Raw genomic sequence first — 17,253 nt, forward strand, 5'->3', positions numbered from 1 at the left:
ACCTCCTCACCTAGTACTTTGGTTACTGACACTTTTGTTGACTTCATGAGGATATGAGCTGTGGCTTTGCTATCTGGGTCCTTGGATCCTGGCTCAGAGAAGGGACTGGGTGTTTGTGGAGTAGTCACTTCTGGAGGGCAGGAGAAAGAGAGAGGAACAGGGAGAGGGAAAGAGAGGGAGAGGGAGAGAGAAAGAATATGAAAGGGAGAATGGAAGAAATAGATTTGTTTGTTTGTTTTTTGGTGCCAGATTCCTGAAAGATAGGTGCCTCAGATGGGGTGGGAAATTTTTCAATAAAACACTTGAGTAGGGAGTTAGCGGTAGTGCAGCGGGTTAAGCGCAGGTGGCGCAAAGCGCAAGGACCGGCATAAGGTTCCCAGTTCGAGCCCCTGGCTCCCCACCTGCAGGGGAGCTGCTTCACAGGTGGTGAAGCAGGTCTGCAGGTGTCTATCTTTCTCTTCCCCTCCTCTCTCCATTTCTCTCTGTCCTATCCAACAATGACAATATCAATAACAATAATAACTACAACAATAAAAAAAAAAACAAGGGCAACAAAAGGGAATAAAGAAATATTAAAAAAAAAAAAAACACACTTGAGTAGGAGTTGACAGTGAAATGCTAGTACCAATGAAGAAAAAACAGCACAGCTATGTATTTCCTGCTCTCTCTCTCTCTTTGGCAAGGAACACAATTTTTCATCTGGACTCTAATACTGATGGAAAGGGCTTGAAGTCTGAGATAGTAAAGGAAGCTATATGACAGCAGTCCCCTCCAGAGTGACAGTGTCCTGAGGGTACCGGGTGGGGGAGGGCTATAGAGGGATGTTCTGACTCTACAGGTACCTCTATAGGTGGGACAACTTCAGGGAGCCGGAGCGGGGGTACCTTCTGCTCCTGGAACGGCACACTTGATACATCCATGAGCATGATTCTCCAGGGGGTGGTTTGTGAGCATAGGCATAGAGAAGGAAGCACTGTTTTCTAGGAACTTACTGAGAGTAAGTTCCAGTAGACTAGCTCCACTTTTTTTGTTTGTTTGTTTGTTTTTGACAGACTGGCTAGAGTAGAACTCAGGAGAGGGCTATCTGGTCTTCTACTGCTATTTAATAGAAACTGTCATTGTTTCTTGTGGACAGCATGAAGAGATGTAGCTGAAAGATAGAGAATAAGGGAGGGGGCACATCATCAGAAGGTGCTGCTGGCCACCAGAGTCCTCCTGCAGGGCATGTCCTGTGGCCTCTGGGGCTCTGCCTTCACTGACTTGTCAGTACTGGTGTCTTGAATGAAGCCACTAATGAAACAATGGCCAAGCTCACAGTACAACTGACAGTAAGTCAAAGGTCCTCAAAGATCTCAACAGCCCGCAGTGAGGGGCTGGGTAGAAATGAGAGACCCAACTCCCCAATTAAAGCAGGATCTAGGAAATGGGATTTAACAGTCAGGTATGTGAGGAAAAGGCTTTGGGCTCAGTCAGCTAACTGCTTAGCATTCTGGGGCTGCTCTCACTCCAGCTAAGACTATTGACAACCGCCAGGCCTTAGAGACCCCTGAGTGGCAGGAAGGTTCTGAAAGATAGAAGAAAGTATCTATGATGCCTGGAGGAGGGATAACTGTGAAAAACACGGCGACTTCCTTCAAATATGCAGAGGGACGGATTAGATGGACAAATATGTGGATGCTGGATAGCATCTAAGGTATTTTTTAAAGGTTCTATCAGTCATTATAATACCAAAAATAAATGCATATGTATAAGGAAGGGAGGGAGAGAGGGGAGGAAGATAGGAACTGGGTTGTGAATGTCCACATAAACTCTTATTTACTAAATAGTAGTAACCTTTTATTCTCTTATAGTGTGTTTGCAGGTCTCTTCTGTGTCTTTTGCTGAGATCAAGTTTAGTAAACATTCAGAAAAGACACATCACAGGTGAACACTTAGTCTCCTTCTACAAAGGGGACCCTCTGTGTAACCTCCTCAAGATCACACTACAGAGTATCACCTGCTCCCCAAAAGCCCCCTTGGGTCCTTCCCAGGATTTTCCTCTACCACAGAAACCACTTCCCTGGCTTGTGTCTTGGAGATTCATTTTGCCTAACTTTGAACATGTGTATGAGTGGGACTGTGCAGAATGGTCTTGCTTGTGTTCCTTCCTTGGTATAACATCCTCACTCTTGTGGGAGACATCTGTGTTGAGATGAGTGTTTGCTTATAGATGGGAGCCCTTGTAGATGAGTGAGTGTCCTTAATGTCACCATGTGGTATGTCTGTGGATGGGTCTGTCCCCACTGTCTCTCTCCCCCTGTATTGCAGATACATACTCATGAGTACGCCAACTTGTGTGCAGAGGAAGTTATCCTAAGTTCTAAGCCCAGGCCCTATGTCTTCCTGCCTGGGTGGCACCCATACTCACACTCAAGATAAAAGACACCCCCCCCCATGCTGGAGTGAGGAGCAGGTGGCAGAAAGGCAAGCTAGGAAGGGTGTCGAACAGCATATCCACAGTGGAATAGGCCACTGCTGTTGCTTCCTGAGCTGCCCTAGAGACATGGAAAAGGCAGCTCACACCTTTGGCCACATGCCTGATGGCCTTTTAGGGCAGTTCAGTCTTGGCAGAGCCTGGTTCCCCTAGGAAGGAGTGAAGGCAAGGGGTGCTGGGGGGGGGGGGGCAGTGAGGGGAGGAGTTGCACTGACCCACATGGCTATCCCAACACCCCTATAACCCACACTGGCCTGGGCCTCTGCCCACCTCTGAGCTGGGCTGCACCAGGCAGGAACTTGGGGGGGGGGGGTGTTGGGGAGAGGTAGTAGAGCACTGCATTTGACCTCCCGTCTCTACTCAGGGTTTGGAAATGTCATTTCCAAATTTCCCAGCAATGTAGGCTCTGATGAGTGCTAATCCAGTGTCCTGGTCTTCCAGAGGCCCAAGGGGAGCTGAACGGGGCCTGTCTGGAGCACATTGCCTTATATGACAGTGGCTCTCTGGCTGCTGCATCCTCCTTTGGTGTGTCTTGAGTTCTGGGGAGGCCTCACCCGGTGGGGTCAGACAGTTTCAGGGGGTGGGGGGCAGAGCCCATTTCTACCAGGCCTCAGGCCCTTCTGCTTGCCCCCTGCAATTTAGGTGGTATTTGGAGTGAATCTTCTTTTTCTCCTAGGTGTAGTAAGTTGTCACACTAGGGTTAAAAATTGGCGTATTCTCTCTGGTGCATCACAGCAGGAACACAGCTCACAGTGGGCAGTGTTTAGAGGCAGGGAGGGTCAGGATGAAAGGCTGTGGGCAAACTCTAGAGATGGGGGAGGGCCCTCAGATGTGGGTTTCTTTTTATCCATTCACCCCTCAGTGCTTTTTCTAGTGCTTTTCTTCCTTTCTGGACAACAGCCCTGGCCTGACCCACCCAGCCCGCCTCTTCCCTTCTGGAAACACCCGGCTCTGCTTTGCCGGCCTGCCAGCACCACCCCCCCCACCCCCCCACCCCCCAGGCTGCCATCCTTTTCCAGGCCGCCTGCTGTGGATAGAAGAGCTCCTGGTGCAGGCCTGGGTTTGGGGATTAATGAAGCCCAGATGCTGGACTTCTCACTCTGGCTACAAGTGCACTTGGGAGCAACAGCAGAGGGGCGATTTACCTCCCACTGTGTCTGGGCCCAGCTGCTACAGAGGCTTCTGGGCAACAGCTGGAGGCAGGTCCTGGCTGACAATGAGGCAGAGACCACCACGCTGATGTGTGGTGTGAGCAGAGGTCAACAAGAAAATGGAGGGAAGTGTGGGAGAGATAGTCTAAGGGGTGTAGGGCTCCCATTTTGTTCTGTCCACAGTGCAGTCCAGAGAAACCTCATCTACTGCGGAACTTTGGGAAAAGCTGATTGGAAGGCCAAGGTGTTCTTTAGAAAGGGGTCAAATTCAAAAAAAAAAAAAAAGGCAGAATTGGCCTCACTGGTTAAAGTCATTTCTTCCTCTCAAAGGTGAAAGAGATAGCATAATGGTTATGCAAAAGACTTTCATGCCTGAGATTCTAAAGACACAGGTACACACATACACCCTCCACATAACAGGTGTACACACACATACAACCTCCACATAACCTCAAGCCAGAGCTGAGCAGTGAAGAAAAAAATTGTCAGATGAAATACAAACATTACATGAGGCAGACTTACACAACAGGGAAAAAAAAAAGTTTTTCTTTGTTTATAAGAAATTCAATTTTATTTTGGCATCTAGCTTTTTATTGACTAGTCTGGCAATCCTGTTCATCCCCATCCCCACTGAATTTCTCCTTTAAGTAACAGCTCTGTTGAACTGCAACATACAAAGAGAGTAGAGCACAGACTATAAAGTTGAGGGCTTAACAAACTTCCACAAGCCAGGCACATGTAAAACAGGAACAGAACTTGCTCCCTGACATGTGCCAGCTTCCCACAGCTGGCATTGGCTCTGTCTTGTGCTTCATGTAAATGAAAGCTGGCACATCTATTCCTCTGTGTCTGGTGTCTTCACACTGCCCCATTGAAGGTCATCCATGCCATTGTGTACCCAGTGTAATTGGTTTTTGTTTGTTTATTGTTTCTAATGAGAACATGAGAGAATGGGAAAAGAGAGGGGGACCTGTTTGGTTGAGTCTTAAGATGATGCCAGAGATTGAACCAGCAGCCTCTGGGCCCTCAGACATGCAAGTTGGTGCTCTAATAGGCTGAGCAATCTCCCCAGCCCTGTCTCTGCATTCTAATGGAATATAGCCTTGTGCTTTTTGTACATGTGTTCCTAGGAATGGTGTTCCTGGGTTATGGGATAGGCATATGTACACTGTATTAATAATAGACCTTGCCAGTTCATCCAAGTAAGTTATCAGTTTACATGCCCAACTGTGTGTGAGCCCTGCCCCTCACCAACACCTAACATTTCCCCTCTTCACAGCTGTCCCCTCCTATGTGGAAGAAGCCTGCTGCTGCTGTGTTCTCGCCTTTTAGTCAGGAGCCCCTTGCTCTGTTGATTCCTCTGACTGTCTTGATTAAGTGCTATCTAAGAAAAACAAATGAGACCTCTGGGTTCAGATTCCAAGCTGCCAGAGCTTTGAAGAGACCATTCCCTCCTCAGCTTCCAGCCACCCCAGCACCCCCCCCCATACACACACACACACACACACACACACACACACACACACACACACACACACACACACACACACACACTCCCCATGTGAGGCCTGGATAGCTGCAGGCCCTGGGAAGTCACAGTGGAGCCTTCCGCACCAGCTGGAGAGCAGCAGGCTCAGTCCTGCTTCCCCCTTGTCCTGCCTTAAAGAGACATCATTTCCAGGTGCTGTTCCAGATGTCTGATCTTCCGGTTCCAAGTGGGGGTCATTCTAGGGATTCGGGTGAGAGCTCCTATAGGTCACTATAGCGGTGTTTCTCCCTGGGGGCATCCCAAGTGTTTTCTTTTATGTTTTCTAAGCTTCCTCCAGCCTTGAGACCTTTTCTTGGCTTCCCTTGGTGTTGACTTTCTACAGAAGTGAGTGACTATGGCCACATCTAAGTTCATGCTAGGGGCTGATATTGATGCTGGGGGCGGGGAGGGGGCGTGAGGGGGTAACAAGTGTGTGGAGGTTCATGAAAAATGTCACCCTAGTGTGTGGGGGTGGGGTGTGAGGGGACTGTGGTATAAGAGTGTGGGTGGAGGGGGATGATCCTATGGTCCTAGCTCACCCAATTTCTTTGACTTCCCATTGCCCCTCTAGTAGCTCCCCTAACCATTGCCATCCCTAACCCCATCCTCTCTGGTCTCTACTTCCCTCCTTCCTCCCCTTTTTACTCATTCCAGCCCTTAAGAAAATCATGAAAACCAAAGCCCTAAGCATTAGCATCTGAAGATACTCCATCTGGAGTGAATAAATTAGAACTGTTTAGAGATAGAAGCCCAGCTCAAGCTTATCAAAGCACTAGGACTTTATTGGTTCACAAGAGCCCCCAAATATTCCAGAGACTTAGACTTCAGACACAGCAGATGCTGGGCATTGTGGGGAACACTGTCTCATATTCTCCCACAAAGAGGTAGACTGGCAAACAGCAGCCCTGGAAGAATCACCTCTGAGTGATTAGTAGTCCTGCTGGAAAGCCATTCACTCTGCTTATAGCTCCAGCCAAGGCTTAAAGCCACTTCTCAGTGGTTTAGTGACCAGGACTCTGCTGGGGCAGGCCTGGCTTACATGCCACCTTGGAGGCTGAGTTTGGACTAGTCAGGGTTGGGGTTCCCAGAGGAATGCTATCAAATATAGACTGGAAAAAAAAAAAACACCCAAGGTTGGTCTGACCAGGCTGAGTCAACCTGTACAGGTTGAAAGAAAAGGCAGAGTCTGTGCAAAAGCAATTGAGCATTCTCTGTATGTCCACAGACAAGTTTTAACAAAAAAGTATTCAAGCAGTAAACACTATGCCAGACTCTGAATTTTCCAATGGTTTTTTTTTTTCCTTTTCTCTTTTCAACTTCCCCCTTGTGCATGTTTTCTGACCTCTAAAGCGAATAACAAATGTTATAACCCAGAGGAGAAGGCCTTTTGCCAGATTTCCCAAGACAGAGATTGGCTGCCCCATGTTCACCCCAGGGTGTATGCCCTGACCCCACAGGGGACCCCTGACCTAGAACCCACTTCCTCTCTTGCTCTTTCTCTTATAGGCAACTGCGAAGCCAGCTTAGCCTTGTTGTCATATCCCGGCTGCTAGGCCAGCAGGAGACTCTCCCTCTCTGGACAGAGAAGGCTCAGGTGAGTCTGCCTCACCTGCCACATCCCTCCCTGGGATCAGAGACACTGCACTCCTTGTACCTCCTTACCCCTAATGCTTCTTCCAAAACCAGGAGAGCTCACTGAGCTTGAATTTCTCGCTCATAATCTTCAGTGGGCAGACTGCTTTTTATGCCTAAATTCTAGGCACTAAGGGCAAGCTGGACATTACTGTTTTATTTTATTTTTTATTTATTTTAATGAAAGAGAGGAAGGATAGGTAGATAGATGGATGCATAGATTGATTGATTGATAGGTTGATTAATTGATGCAGCAGAACCCTATTCAGCCCTGGTTTATGGTGGTGCTGGGGATTAAATTTGGGACCTCAGAGTCTCAGGCATGGGAGTCTTTTGCATAACTATTATGCTATCTCCCTAGCCCCTGTTTTCTTCAGTTGTGATAAATTGTACATAAGTTGACCATTTTTATTTTTGTTCTTCCATCTTAGCCCCTTGTAATGCTGAATTCTAATTAGTGGTAAACATAGACTACAACAACTTTACTCAACCATTAGCTCTATCCATCTCCATTTTTTTTTCCATCTTTTTTTTTCTTTTCTCAAAACAGAAACTGTTTTGTTTGTTTGTTTGTTTCCTGTCACCACTGGGGTTTTACCACTCCGGGCTAATTTTCTAGTTTTTTTCAGATAGAAAGAGGGAAAGACACCATTGCGCCAAAGTTTAATCCTGGGGTGGGGTGGGGGGCTGGGCCTGGATCACATGTATGATAAAGCAAGCACAGGTAAGCTAAATATCTTGTCAGCCACCAAAACTCTCTATAACAGTAACTTCTCTGGGGCCAGGCAGTGGTGCACCTAGTTAAACATACATATCACCATGCAAAATGACCCAGATTGAAGCCCCTGGTCCCCACCTTCATGGGGGGAGCTTCATGCGTGGTAAAGCTGTACTGTGGATATCTCTCTCTCTCTCTCTCTCTCTTTATCCGCCCCCTCAATTTCTCTCAGTCATAGCAAAATAAAATAAAGAATATATATATTTCCCCTTCCTTCCTCCCTAGCCCCTGGCTATATTTTTAAAATGTGGAAAGGCAGTAAACATGAAAACAAACATGGTCTGGGAAGTGGTGCAGTGGCTGAAGGGTTGGATTCTTAAGCATTGTGTCCTGAGTTCAATCCCCAGCAGTACATGTACCAGAGTGATGTCTGGTCCTTTCTCTCTCCTCCTATCCCTCTCATTTTATAAATAAGTATTTTTTTTAAGAAAATGAAACAAACATTGGGGTCAGCAAAATAAATCATTAAATAGGCTTGTCATGTGTGTGACCCAGGTTCAAGTCCACCCCCCATCACACTGAAGGAAGTTTTGTTGCTGTGGTCTCTTTCACTCTCTCTTTGCCTCTCTGTCTATCTAAAGAGGAAATAAAGAAAGAAGGAAGGGTGGTCTGGGAGGTGGCACAGTAGATAAAGCATTGAATTCTCAACCATGAGGTCCTGAGTTTGATCCCTGGCAGCACATGTACCAGAGTGATGACTGGTTCTTTCTCTCCTCCTATCTTTCTCATGAATAAATAAATACATTCTTTAAAAAGAAAGAAAGAAAGAAAGAAAGAAAGAAAGAAAGAAAGAAAGAAAGAAAGAGAAGGAGGGAGAGAAAGAAGGAGGGAGAGAGGGAGGAAGGGAAGGAAGGAAAGGTTACTAAATTGAAACTCCTCCCTCCTGCATCCCTCTCTCCTGCATTCCCCCTCACACCATCACCACCACCACCATGTTAGGCATGTTTGGACCAGCAAGGAAGGTAGAGTTTCTTCGCCCATTCCTTGTCTCTCTTGTCTCTCCTATTCAAGGAAGGCTACAACTTTCTTGCAGCTCTGAAGACATCATTTGAAGGGTCTGGGTGGGGTGAGGGTGGAAGGCAGCCCAAGGATGGAGAATGCTCTCACCACTACTACCACCACCCTAGGAATCTCCGTGGAATCTAGAACTGTGGGTACAGCTGAACTCCTCAGCTCAGCATCCTGAACAAGGCAAGGTGAAAGGCTATGCCTTTGTAATTGCTGGAGGTATTCAAGGCAAGCCCACGCATCCCCTTGCCCAGAATGCTAGGAGAATGTTCTGGGGTCAAGAGGATAGTATGGCTGAGTCCAAAGTGCAGCAACTGCAGGGTAAGGCTGGTTCATCTAAGTGGCCAACCCTGATTTTGTCCCAGCTGTCCCCTTTGCCTTGAATGCTTTCCTACAGATTTAGCATAGCTAGAGCATCTTTGCCATTCCAATTCCAACTGAAATGTCATCTCCTCTTTGCTGACCACCCAGCCCAAAGTGCCTCATCACTTTGTTTCAGATTATTTATGGTGTTCACTTCCTGATAGGTTTCATTTATCTGTTCAGGGTACACACACACACACACACACACACACACACACACACACACACACACCAGCAGCTCCCTGAGAGCAGTGCCCAAATGTTCTGTCCTTACTGCTGCCCAGTGGTGCTTCACAGAGCACCTGGCACATGCTGGAACTCAGCACACACTTGTGAAATGAACAAAGCCAAGGTTGAGATGCTAGGATGGGCAGCACATAGTCAGAAACCTTGGGAGAGGCCAGTGAGGGCCCCTTAATAGGGCAGAGTTCTGAAGGCAGAATGTCTCAAATGAGACAGGGAAACCAACTGTTTCAGGGATCACCTTGCATGTAGGAGCAGAGGCTGAAAGGGGTGAGCCCTGGCTCATCAAAACTGAATCTCAGGGGTGGTGGGGGAGAGAATACCGGTCCAAAAAAGATGACAGAGGACCTAGTGGGGGGTGTATTGTTATATGGAAAACTGAAAAATGTTATGTATGTACAAACTATTGTATTTACTGTCGAATGTAAAACCTTAATTCCTCAATAAAGAAATGTTTAAAAAAAAAACTGAATCTCAGAGGATTCCTGAGGCTGGGGAGACTGCATAATGGTTATGCAAAAGACTTTTAATGCCTGAGACTACAAGATTCAGTCCTCAGCACCACCATAAACCAGACCTGAGCAGTACTCTATAAAAATAAAGTAATAATAATAATAGAAAATAAAAAGGCAGTCTGGTAGATGCCTTGGTGTTGGCCAAAGAGGTTATGGCACACCACAGAGAGCAGAGCCAAGAGCTCCTACACCACCACCCAGTTTTTATTAGTTATTTTATAATAATAACTATATATAACAATATATACATTTTTTTTTTTACTAGAGCACTGTCAACTCTGACTTATGTTGCTAAAGACTGAACTTGAGACCTTGGAGCCTTAGGCAAATAGTCTTTTACATAATCATTATACTAGCTACCTGGCATTATTTGTTGTTTATTATTATTTGTTTATTTTTTAAATTTGAAGTTACTTTGTTCTTATTATTTATTTATTCATGTGAAAGACAGGAGGAGAGAGAGAAAGAACCAGACATCACTCTGGTACATGTGCTGCCGGAGACTGAACTCAGGACCTCGTGCTTGAGAGTCCAACGCTTCATCCACTGAGCTACTCCCGGACCACTGTTGTTTAATATTGAGGAGCTCTTTTTTTCTTGCCTCCAGGGTTATTGCTGGGGATTGGTGCCTGCACCATGAATCCACTGCTCCCTTTTTGTTGTCCTTGTTGTTTTATCATTGTTGTGGTTATTATTATTGTTGCTGTTATTGATGTCGTTGTTGTTGGATAGGACAGAGAGAAATCGAGAGAGGATGGGAAGACAGAGAGGGGAGAGAAAGACAGACACCTGTAGACCTGCTTCACTGCTTATGAAGCAAACCCCCTGCAGGTGGGGAGCTGGGGGCTCGAACCAGGATCCTTACTCTCCTTGTGCTTCGCACCATGTACGCTTAACCCACTGCATTACTGCCCAACCCCAGAGGAGATGTTGTTTTACAAGTTGTCTCAGAGGTATGATTTCACCTCTTTCCCAAATATATGTTAGCACACATCACCCACCACCATAAGGCACTGAGCCTTCTACTTCCCCTTATATCAGCCCTTCCTTTAAATGCCTCCATTCTGCACATGTGGGATAAGGGTTAGTTTATGTTTCACCTTGTCTTTTTCCCACAATTTGCTGCTTTTATTCCTTTCTTCATTTTTTTTTGTTGTTGTTGTTATTGTTAGCGTTGTTGTTCTTGTTGCTGCTGCTAGGGCTCAGTGCCAGCACTATGAATCCATTACTCCCAGTGGCCATTTTTTCATCCCCTTTTTTTCCCCTTTCTTTTTTTATTAGATAGGACAGATAGAAATTCAGAAGCGAGAGGTAGATGGAGAAGGAGAAACACCAGCAGACCTGCTTCACTGCTCGTGGAGTGTGGCCCTGAGCGGGAGCTTGAACCCAAGTCCTTGCACTCGGTAATGTGCATTCAACTGGCTGCAGCACCACCACCCACCCTCACACCCTCAATTCATTGTTTTAAACCCCACATATGAATGAGAGTATGAAGTATTTGTCTTTCTCCTGATTCATTTCATTTAGGACGAGCTCCTCCAGGTCCATCCATGTTATGTGAAAGGCATGACTTCATCTTTCCAGTTCGAGTGAGATAGCTCACCTGGGAAGATGCCTGACCCAGGTTTAAGCACTTGGTATACCACATGGGAGTATTTACAATGCTGAGGGAAGCTTCATGCTAGTGTGTGTGTGTGTGTGTGTGTGTGTGTGTGTGTGTGTGTCTATTTATCAAAAAGAGTCAGTCCACAGTGGAGAAATGCCAGCAACACCAACAAAACTTTAAAAGTAAAACAAAGCTCTGTGTGTGTGTGTGTGTGTGTGTGTGTGTGTGTGTGTGTGTCTGTCTGTCTGTCTACTTATCCACAGTGGTAAAATGCCAGCAACACCAATAAAATTTTAAAAGTAAAACAAAGCTGTGTGTGTGTGTGTGTGTGTGTGTGTGTGTGTGTGTGTCTGTCTGTCTGTCTGTCTGCTTATCAATCCATAATGGTAAAATGCCAGCAACAAAATTTTAAAAATAAAATAAAACTGTGTGTGTGTGTGTGTGTGTGTGTGTACGCGCTTGTGTACACACACACCAAAGTGTCAAGATCAGTAAAGAAAGGATGAGTTACTGTTGGGAGGTAGAGCAGTGACCCAAAAGACAAAGGGCTGCTGAGTGGTCAGGCCAGCTCAAGGCTTGGAATTTTGTTTTGATTTTTCTTGGCCAGCACATATGCATAGAGAGTGAGAGGAAGCCAAAAACTGGCAAGGAGAGGTGTTAAAGGAGGAAGAGAGAGGTTGTCTGGAACTGAAGGGGAGTTTGGAGGGGGTGCTGTGGTAGTACTTAAGGGTGGCATTGTCTCTCCTAGAGAGAGCTCATCTTGAAACTCCCAATTGTTCCCTTGACCCCGGATCTCATGGCCAAAGACCCAGCCAGATTGAGCTCCAGACCATTCTCACTGTCTGTGTCTGAGACCTTCTGTGTAATGGGCTCTGCACAGGTGCCAGGAGCTGCCATGCACTGGGAAGACTGCCCCAGAGAAGGGCGTGAGCCGGGCAAGCTGAGGGCACTGACTAATCGGCCTGAGGGAGTGAAGTGACTTCTAGAGAAGACATCCTGAGCCAGGACTTGACATGACTCAGTGCTTGCACTGCAAAGAGCAGGGACTGCTGGCAGTCTTTAGCCAGTGCAGAGCTGAGAGGCTGGTGGCAGAAAGGAGGAAGCACCAGCTCAGGCCTGTCTGTGGCTCTCCCCAGCTGCTTCTGATATCCCCACTATAGCCTGGGGCTGCTCTGCTGCCTCCTGTCTTGGGCTCCAGTCACACCCCTTTCCAGTCTGGCCTGTCAGGCAGAGCCTCCTCCTCTTGAAACACACCTTCAAAGAGCCACATCAGCCCACAACAGCCCCCAGCAAGCCCACATGCCCCCTTTCCCAACTTCTCCTTGACAGAGTCAACTGGCAGTTCTTGTTGGCCTTCCTCAAAGGCCTGCCAGCTGCTTTCTGCAATCAAAATAGTCAGAGCTCGCAGCTTACAGCAAGCACTCCTTCCTGCTCTCTCTCTCTCTTTTTTTTCTTTTTTTGCCTCCAGGGTTATCACAGGGGCTCATTGCCTGCACTATGAATCCACTGCTCCTGGAGGCCAGTTTTCCCTTTTGTTGCCCTTGGTGTTTATTCCTCTCAATTTTTTTTTCCCTTTTGTTGCCCTTGTTATTTTTTATTGTTGTATTTATTATTGATGTTGTTGTTGTTGGATAGGACAGAGAGAAATGGAGATAGGAGGGGAAGGCAGAGAGAGGGAGAGAAAGATAGACACCTACAGACCTTCTTCACCTCCTGTGAAGCAACTCCCCTGCATGTAGGGAGCTGGGGGCTCGAACCGGGATCCTTACTCCGGTCCTTGCTCTTCGCACCACGTGTGCTTAACCCACTGCACTACTGCCTGACTCCCTATCCCTCTCAATTTCTAAGTCCCAGTATCTGTCCTCACATAACTCCTTCCCTGTTAAGACAATTATTATCATTTATTTTTACAGATAGGCAAAGCAAGGCAAGTGTGGTTAGCAAAGTTCTCAGGGTCACACAGCGGGAATCAAGATTCAAACCCAGAGCCTCCAGTGTCTGGGCTCAGGGCCTTGGGTTTGAATCTTGATTCCCGCTGTGTGACCCTGAGAACTTTGCTAACCACACCTGCCTTGCTTTGCCTATCTGTAAAAATAAATGATACTGTTGCTGCTTCTCCAGTCCCCTGGCTCCATGCTCACTGTGGTGGCGGCCTTTGTCACACCTCCTGCTTCATGCTGAAGGTGCTCTCCCATCTCCAGAGCTTCAGCCCGGGATGACAGGGCCATTCCTTCCTTGTTCCTTCACCCACGAGTCAGTGCTCACTAAACCTTGTCACCTTGATTCACAGTGGAGGAAGTACAGGGTTGAGATTTGACTTGTGGAGGAGGAGAGGATCTTAAGCAAGTGCTTGGGCAGAGGGTTTACAGGGCACTGCTGGCAAGGAGAGAGTTCCTGGTGACTGGATTGCTTGACTCTGTTCTCAAGCTTCAGGCCGAGGTCTTGTGAGTAGGAACAAGTGCTGAGAACTCTATTTGAGGGACAGGATGTCTGTAGGTGGTCAGGATGCAGCAATCCCAAGGCTTGTGTTTTCCAGGAGAGTCTTGGGGTCAGAGTGCTTCCTGTCGATCCTGTGATTATTGTGAATATCTCAGAAACAGCAGAGTTCTCAGAAACAGCAGAGTTATAGCCTGAGAGAGTTGATGTTCCAGACAAGATACAGCCCTGAGGGGCCTGGCTGTGGTACGCCCACCTGGTTAAGCGCACACATGACCACTTACAAGGACCCAGGTTGAAGCTCCCTGCTCCCTGTCTGCAGGGAGGATGCTTCACAAGTAGTGAGGTGGGTCTGCAGGTATCTCTCTTTCTCTCTCCCTCTTTGTTTTTTTTTTAAATTTTTTTATTATATTTATTTATTTATTTATTTATTGGATAGAGACAACCAGATATTGAGAGGAAGGGGAGAGAAAGAAGGAGAGAGACAGAGAGATACCTGTAGCCCTGCTTCACCACTCATGAAGTTTCCCCCTGCAGGTGAGGACCGGGGGCTTGAACCTGGGTCTTTACTGGGTCTTTATGCATTGTAACATGTGTGCTCAACTAGGTACGCCACCACCTGACCCCCCCCTCATCTCCTCCTTCCCTCTCAATTTTTTTTTGCCTCCAGGATTATCACAGGGGCTCAGTGCCTGCACTATGAACCCACTGATCCTGGAGGCCAATTTTCCCTTTTGTTGCCCTTGTTATTTATCCCTCTCAATTTCTCTCTCTCTCTCTCTCTCTCTCCTCTCTCTCTCTCTCTCTCTCTCTCTCTCTCTCTCTCTCACTAGGGCATTGTGCAGCTCTGGTTTATATGGTGCTGGGAATTGAACCTGGAACCTCAGAGCCTCGGGCATAAGAGTCTCTTTGTGTAACCCTCACCCTCCCTCTCAATCTCTATCTGCATTATCTAATAAAAATAGAAAGAAGGAAAGAAAGAAAGAAAGAAAAAATGGCTGCCAGAAGTGGTATATTTCTAGTGCAAGCACTGAGCCCCCAGCAATAACCCTGGTAGCAATTTAAAAAAAGGAAGAAGGAGGAGGAGGAGGGGGAGATACAGCCCTGAATAAAACATGATCCCTCCTTATGAAACTCACAGATCAGGGTGGAGATAAAAATAGGTACCTAGAAGGAAGTAGGTATTTGTATGTCAAATGATGACAAAATTTAGGAAAAATAAAGCCAGGGGGAAAAGAGCAATGTTGGGGGTGAGGGGTGGGACTAATTTATAAGGATGAACAGAGAAGAAACATTTGAGTACAGACCTGTTGGCATCAGGTGTGTTTCCTGGGGAATATTATCTTAGAGGAAGAAACCAGTGCAAAGGCCTTTGAGCAGATGAAGACAGATTAGAGGAGAAGCAGAGGTCAGTGCAGAGATGTGGAAGACTGGAGGTGAAGTAATAGGAGCTGAGGTTAGCCAGATAAATGGAGACTTTACCACCAGACTCTTCTGGGGCTGGTGGAGTAATAACTTTCATCCCAAAGTAGAGACCCCCCCCAAAAAAAGGTTTTCATATAAGGCAAAGTCAAATCTGATTTGTATGTGGGTGTGTGTGGGGATATATTAATGGCTTTAGCTACCATATTGAGAATAGACTGTTGAAGGTGGGGAGGGAGGAGGCCATTGCAACAATCCAGGTAAAAAATGGTCTGGTCAGGAAGTCGGGCGGTAGCGCAGCGGGTTAAGTGCAAGTGGCGCAAAGCAAAAGGACCAGCGTAAGGATCCTGGTTCAAGACCCCAGCTCCCCACCTGCAGGGGAGTCGCTTCACAATCAGTGAAGCAAGTCTGAAGGAGTCTATCTTTCTCTCCCCCCTCTCTGTCTTCCCTTCCTCTCTCCATTTCTCTCTGTCCTATCCAACAATGACAATATCAATAACAACAACAATAATAACTACAACAATAAAAAAAAGAAAGTCTTTAAAAAAAAAAAAAAGAAATGGTCTGTTCTAGGGAGATAGCAGTATAGGTGGTGAGAAGTGGTCAGATTATAGGAGTATCCTAGCCAGTGGGTATGGGAAATAAGAAGACAAAAAATGAGGAGAGTCGCAAGACCTATGCTGCTAGCAAGATGCACAAATCCTTTCCCTGAGTAAGCAAAACACAGGTAGAACAGGTTTGGAGAGAAACTGGGAGTTCGATTCTTATCCTAGGCCCCCTCTTGCAACACAGCAAACCTCTTCCACCAAGCCATGTTTTTCATTTTGGAGTTTTGAAAGCACAAACTTCAGATGGTCAAAGTCAAGGTGAATAAGAGTTTGTATCTACTAGGGAAAGGTCAGAAGTAGTCCTGACTTCTGTTCATTCATTCACTTGTAAGCACATATGCCAGGTGCTGTTCAGGGCACTAGAGACCCTGCCATGAACATAACTGCCCTGGTAGCATTTAGATGCTAATAAGGGGGAGTGGTGAATAATAAGAATAAGGATACTTAACAAGTAAATTGCACAGCATACTAGAACATGATAAACACCATGGACGTGACAGTGGTGTACAGTATGAAAGTAGTAAGTGAGGGTGCTGTGGGTTACAGAAGAGACAGGCAGCAGGGCCTGAGAGCAGGAGAGGGGATAGTTGTGCAGTGTCTGGTCAGAAGAGCCAATCAAGCAAAGACTCTAGAGACCACAGTGAAATCCTGAAGACAATTAAGATCCTGGTCTTCTCCACTGGGCAAGCAACAAAGAGCCTCTGCAGCTCTTGCTAGACAAAATGATGAGGACTGTCTTGTGGATGATGATTTGTTTCTTGCCTGGAGGTGTCTATACTTGGTTGAGTGTTTGCACCACTCCCAGGGTAGGGTAGATGGAGAGATGATCTGGCCAGGCCCAGGTCCCGCTGGGACACAGGCAACCCAAGCAAATCCCTTGCCAGTAGAGGGGTGTGTCTGCCAGAGAGAGGCTGGCTGGAGCTGCACAAGCTGGAAGCAAAAGAAAAGAAGCCATCAGAAGGCACCACAGATTGCAGGAGCAGCAGCCTGCTGCTCCGAGCCAGCCCAGAGAAGCTGTGTTCATGGAGCGAGAGGAAAAACAAGGGAGCTGGGGAGCTGCTATTGTGCTCCTCTGCCCAGCCCCACCCAAGGCTCCAGTAGCAAGGGGGGTCCCAGCTGGGGCGAGGCTGCCTGCCTGAGAGCTGCTTCTGGGGGTGTGGGCCGCAGGGCCTGGCCCTATGCTTGCACAGCTGTGAGCCTCAAGCAAGCAGGGTTGTTTTGGAAACTCTTCCTAAACTTGCAAGGCCTAAGCAAGGCAGTATAGCTATGGTTTTGGTGATGCTCCAGATGGTGCCTCTCTTTGTTGACCAGAACCATCCATGTGTGTGTCTCTCCTGGTCTCTTCTCTTCTAAAAGGATCAGACAGGAGACCAAGAAGCCCTGGCCCCTTTCCAGGAGCCGAGGCCCCAGGCCTAACTCCTAGCTGGCAGCCCAGCTGCTCTTGTGAGTCGTCTGAGCCCTGGGCCTGCTGAGGTGCTGAGCAGGTGTCT

The 17,253-nt window shown here is 47.1% G+C and overlaps 1 protein-coding gene across 1 annotated transcript in view; it reads left to right on the top strand.

Annotated features, from left to right (window-relative positions):
- Nucleotides 1-17,253, top strand: part of FAM178B (family with sequence similarity 178 member B) — a 141,592-nt gene that overhangs the window by 97,831 nt on the left and 26,508 nt on the right. The window contains exon 13 of the mRNA XM_007535724.2: nt 6,659-6,746. Coding sequence (XP_007535786.2) covers nt 6,659-6,746 — 88 coding nt within the window. The remainder of the gene's footprint in view (nt 1-6,658; nt 6,747-17,253) is intronic.

The sequence above is a fragment of the Erinaceus europaeus genome, chromosome 3, assembly GCF_950295315.1.
Source record: "Erinaceus europaeus chromosome 3, mEriEur2.1, whole genome shotgun sequence".
NCBI lineage: Eukaryota > Metazoa > Chordata > Mammalia > Eulipotyphla > Erinaceidae > Erinaceus > Erinaceus europaeus.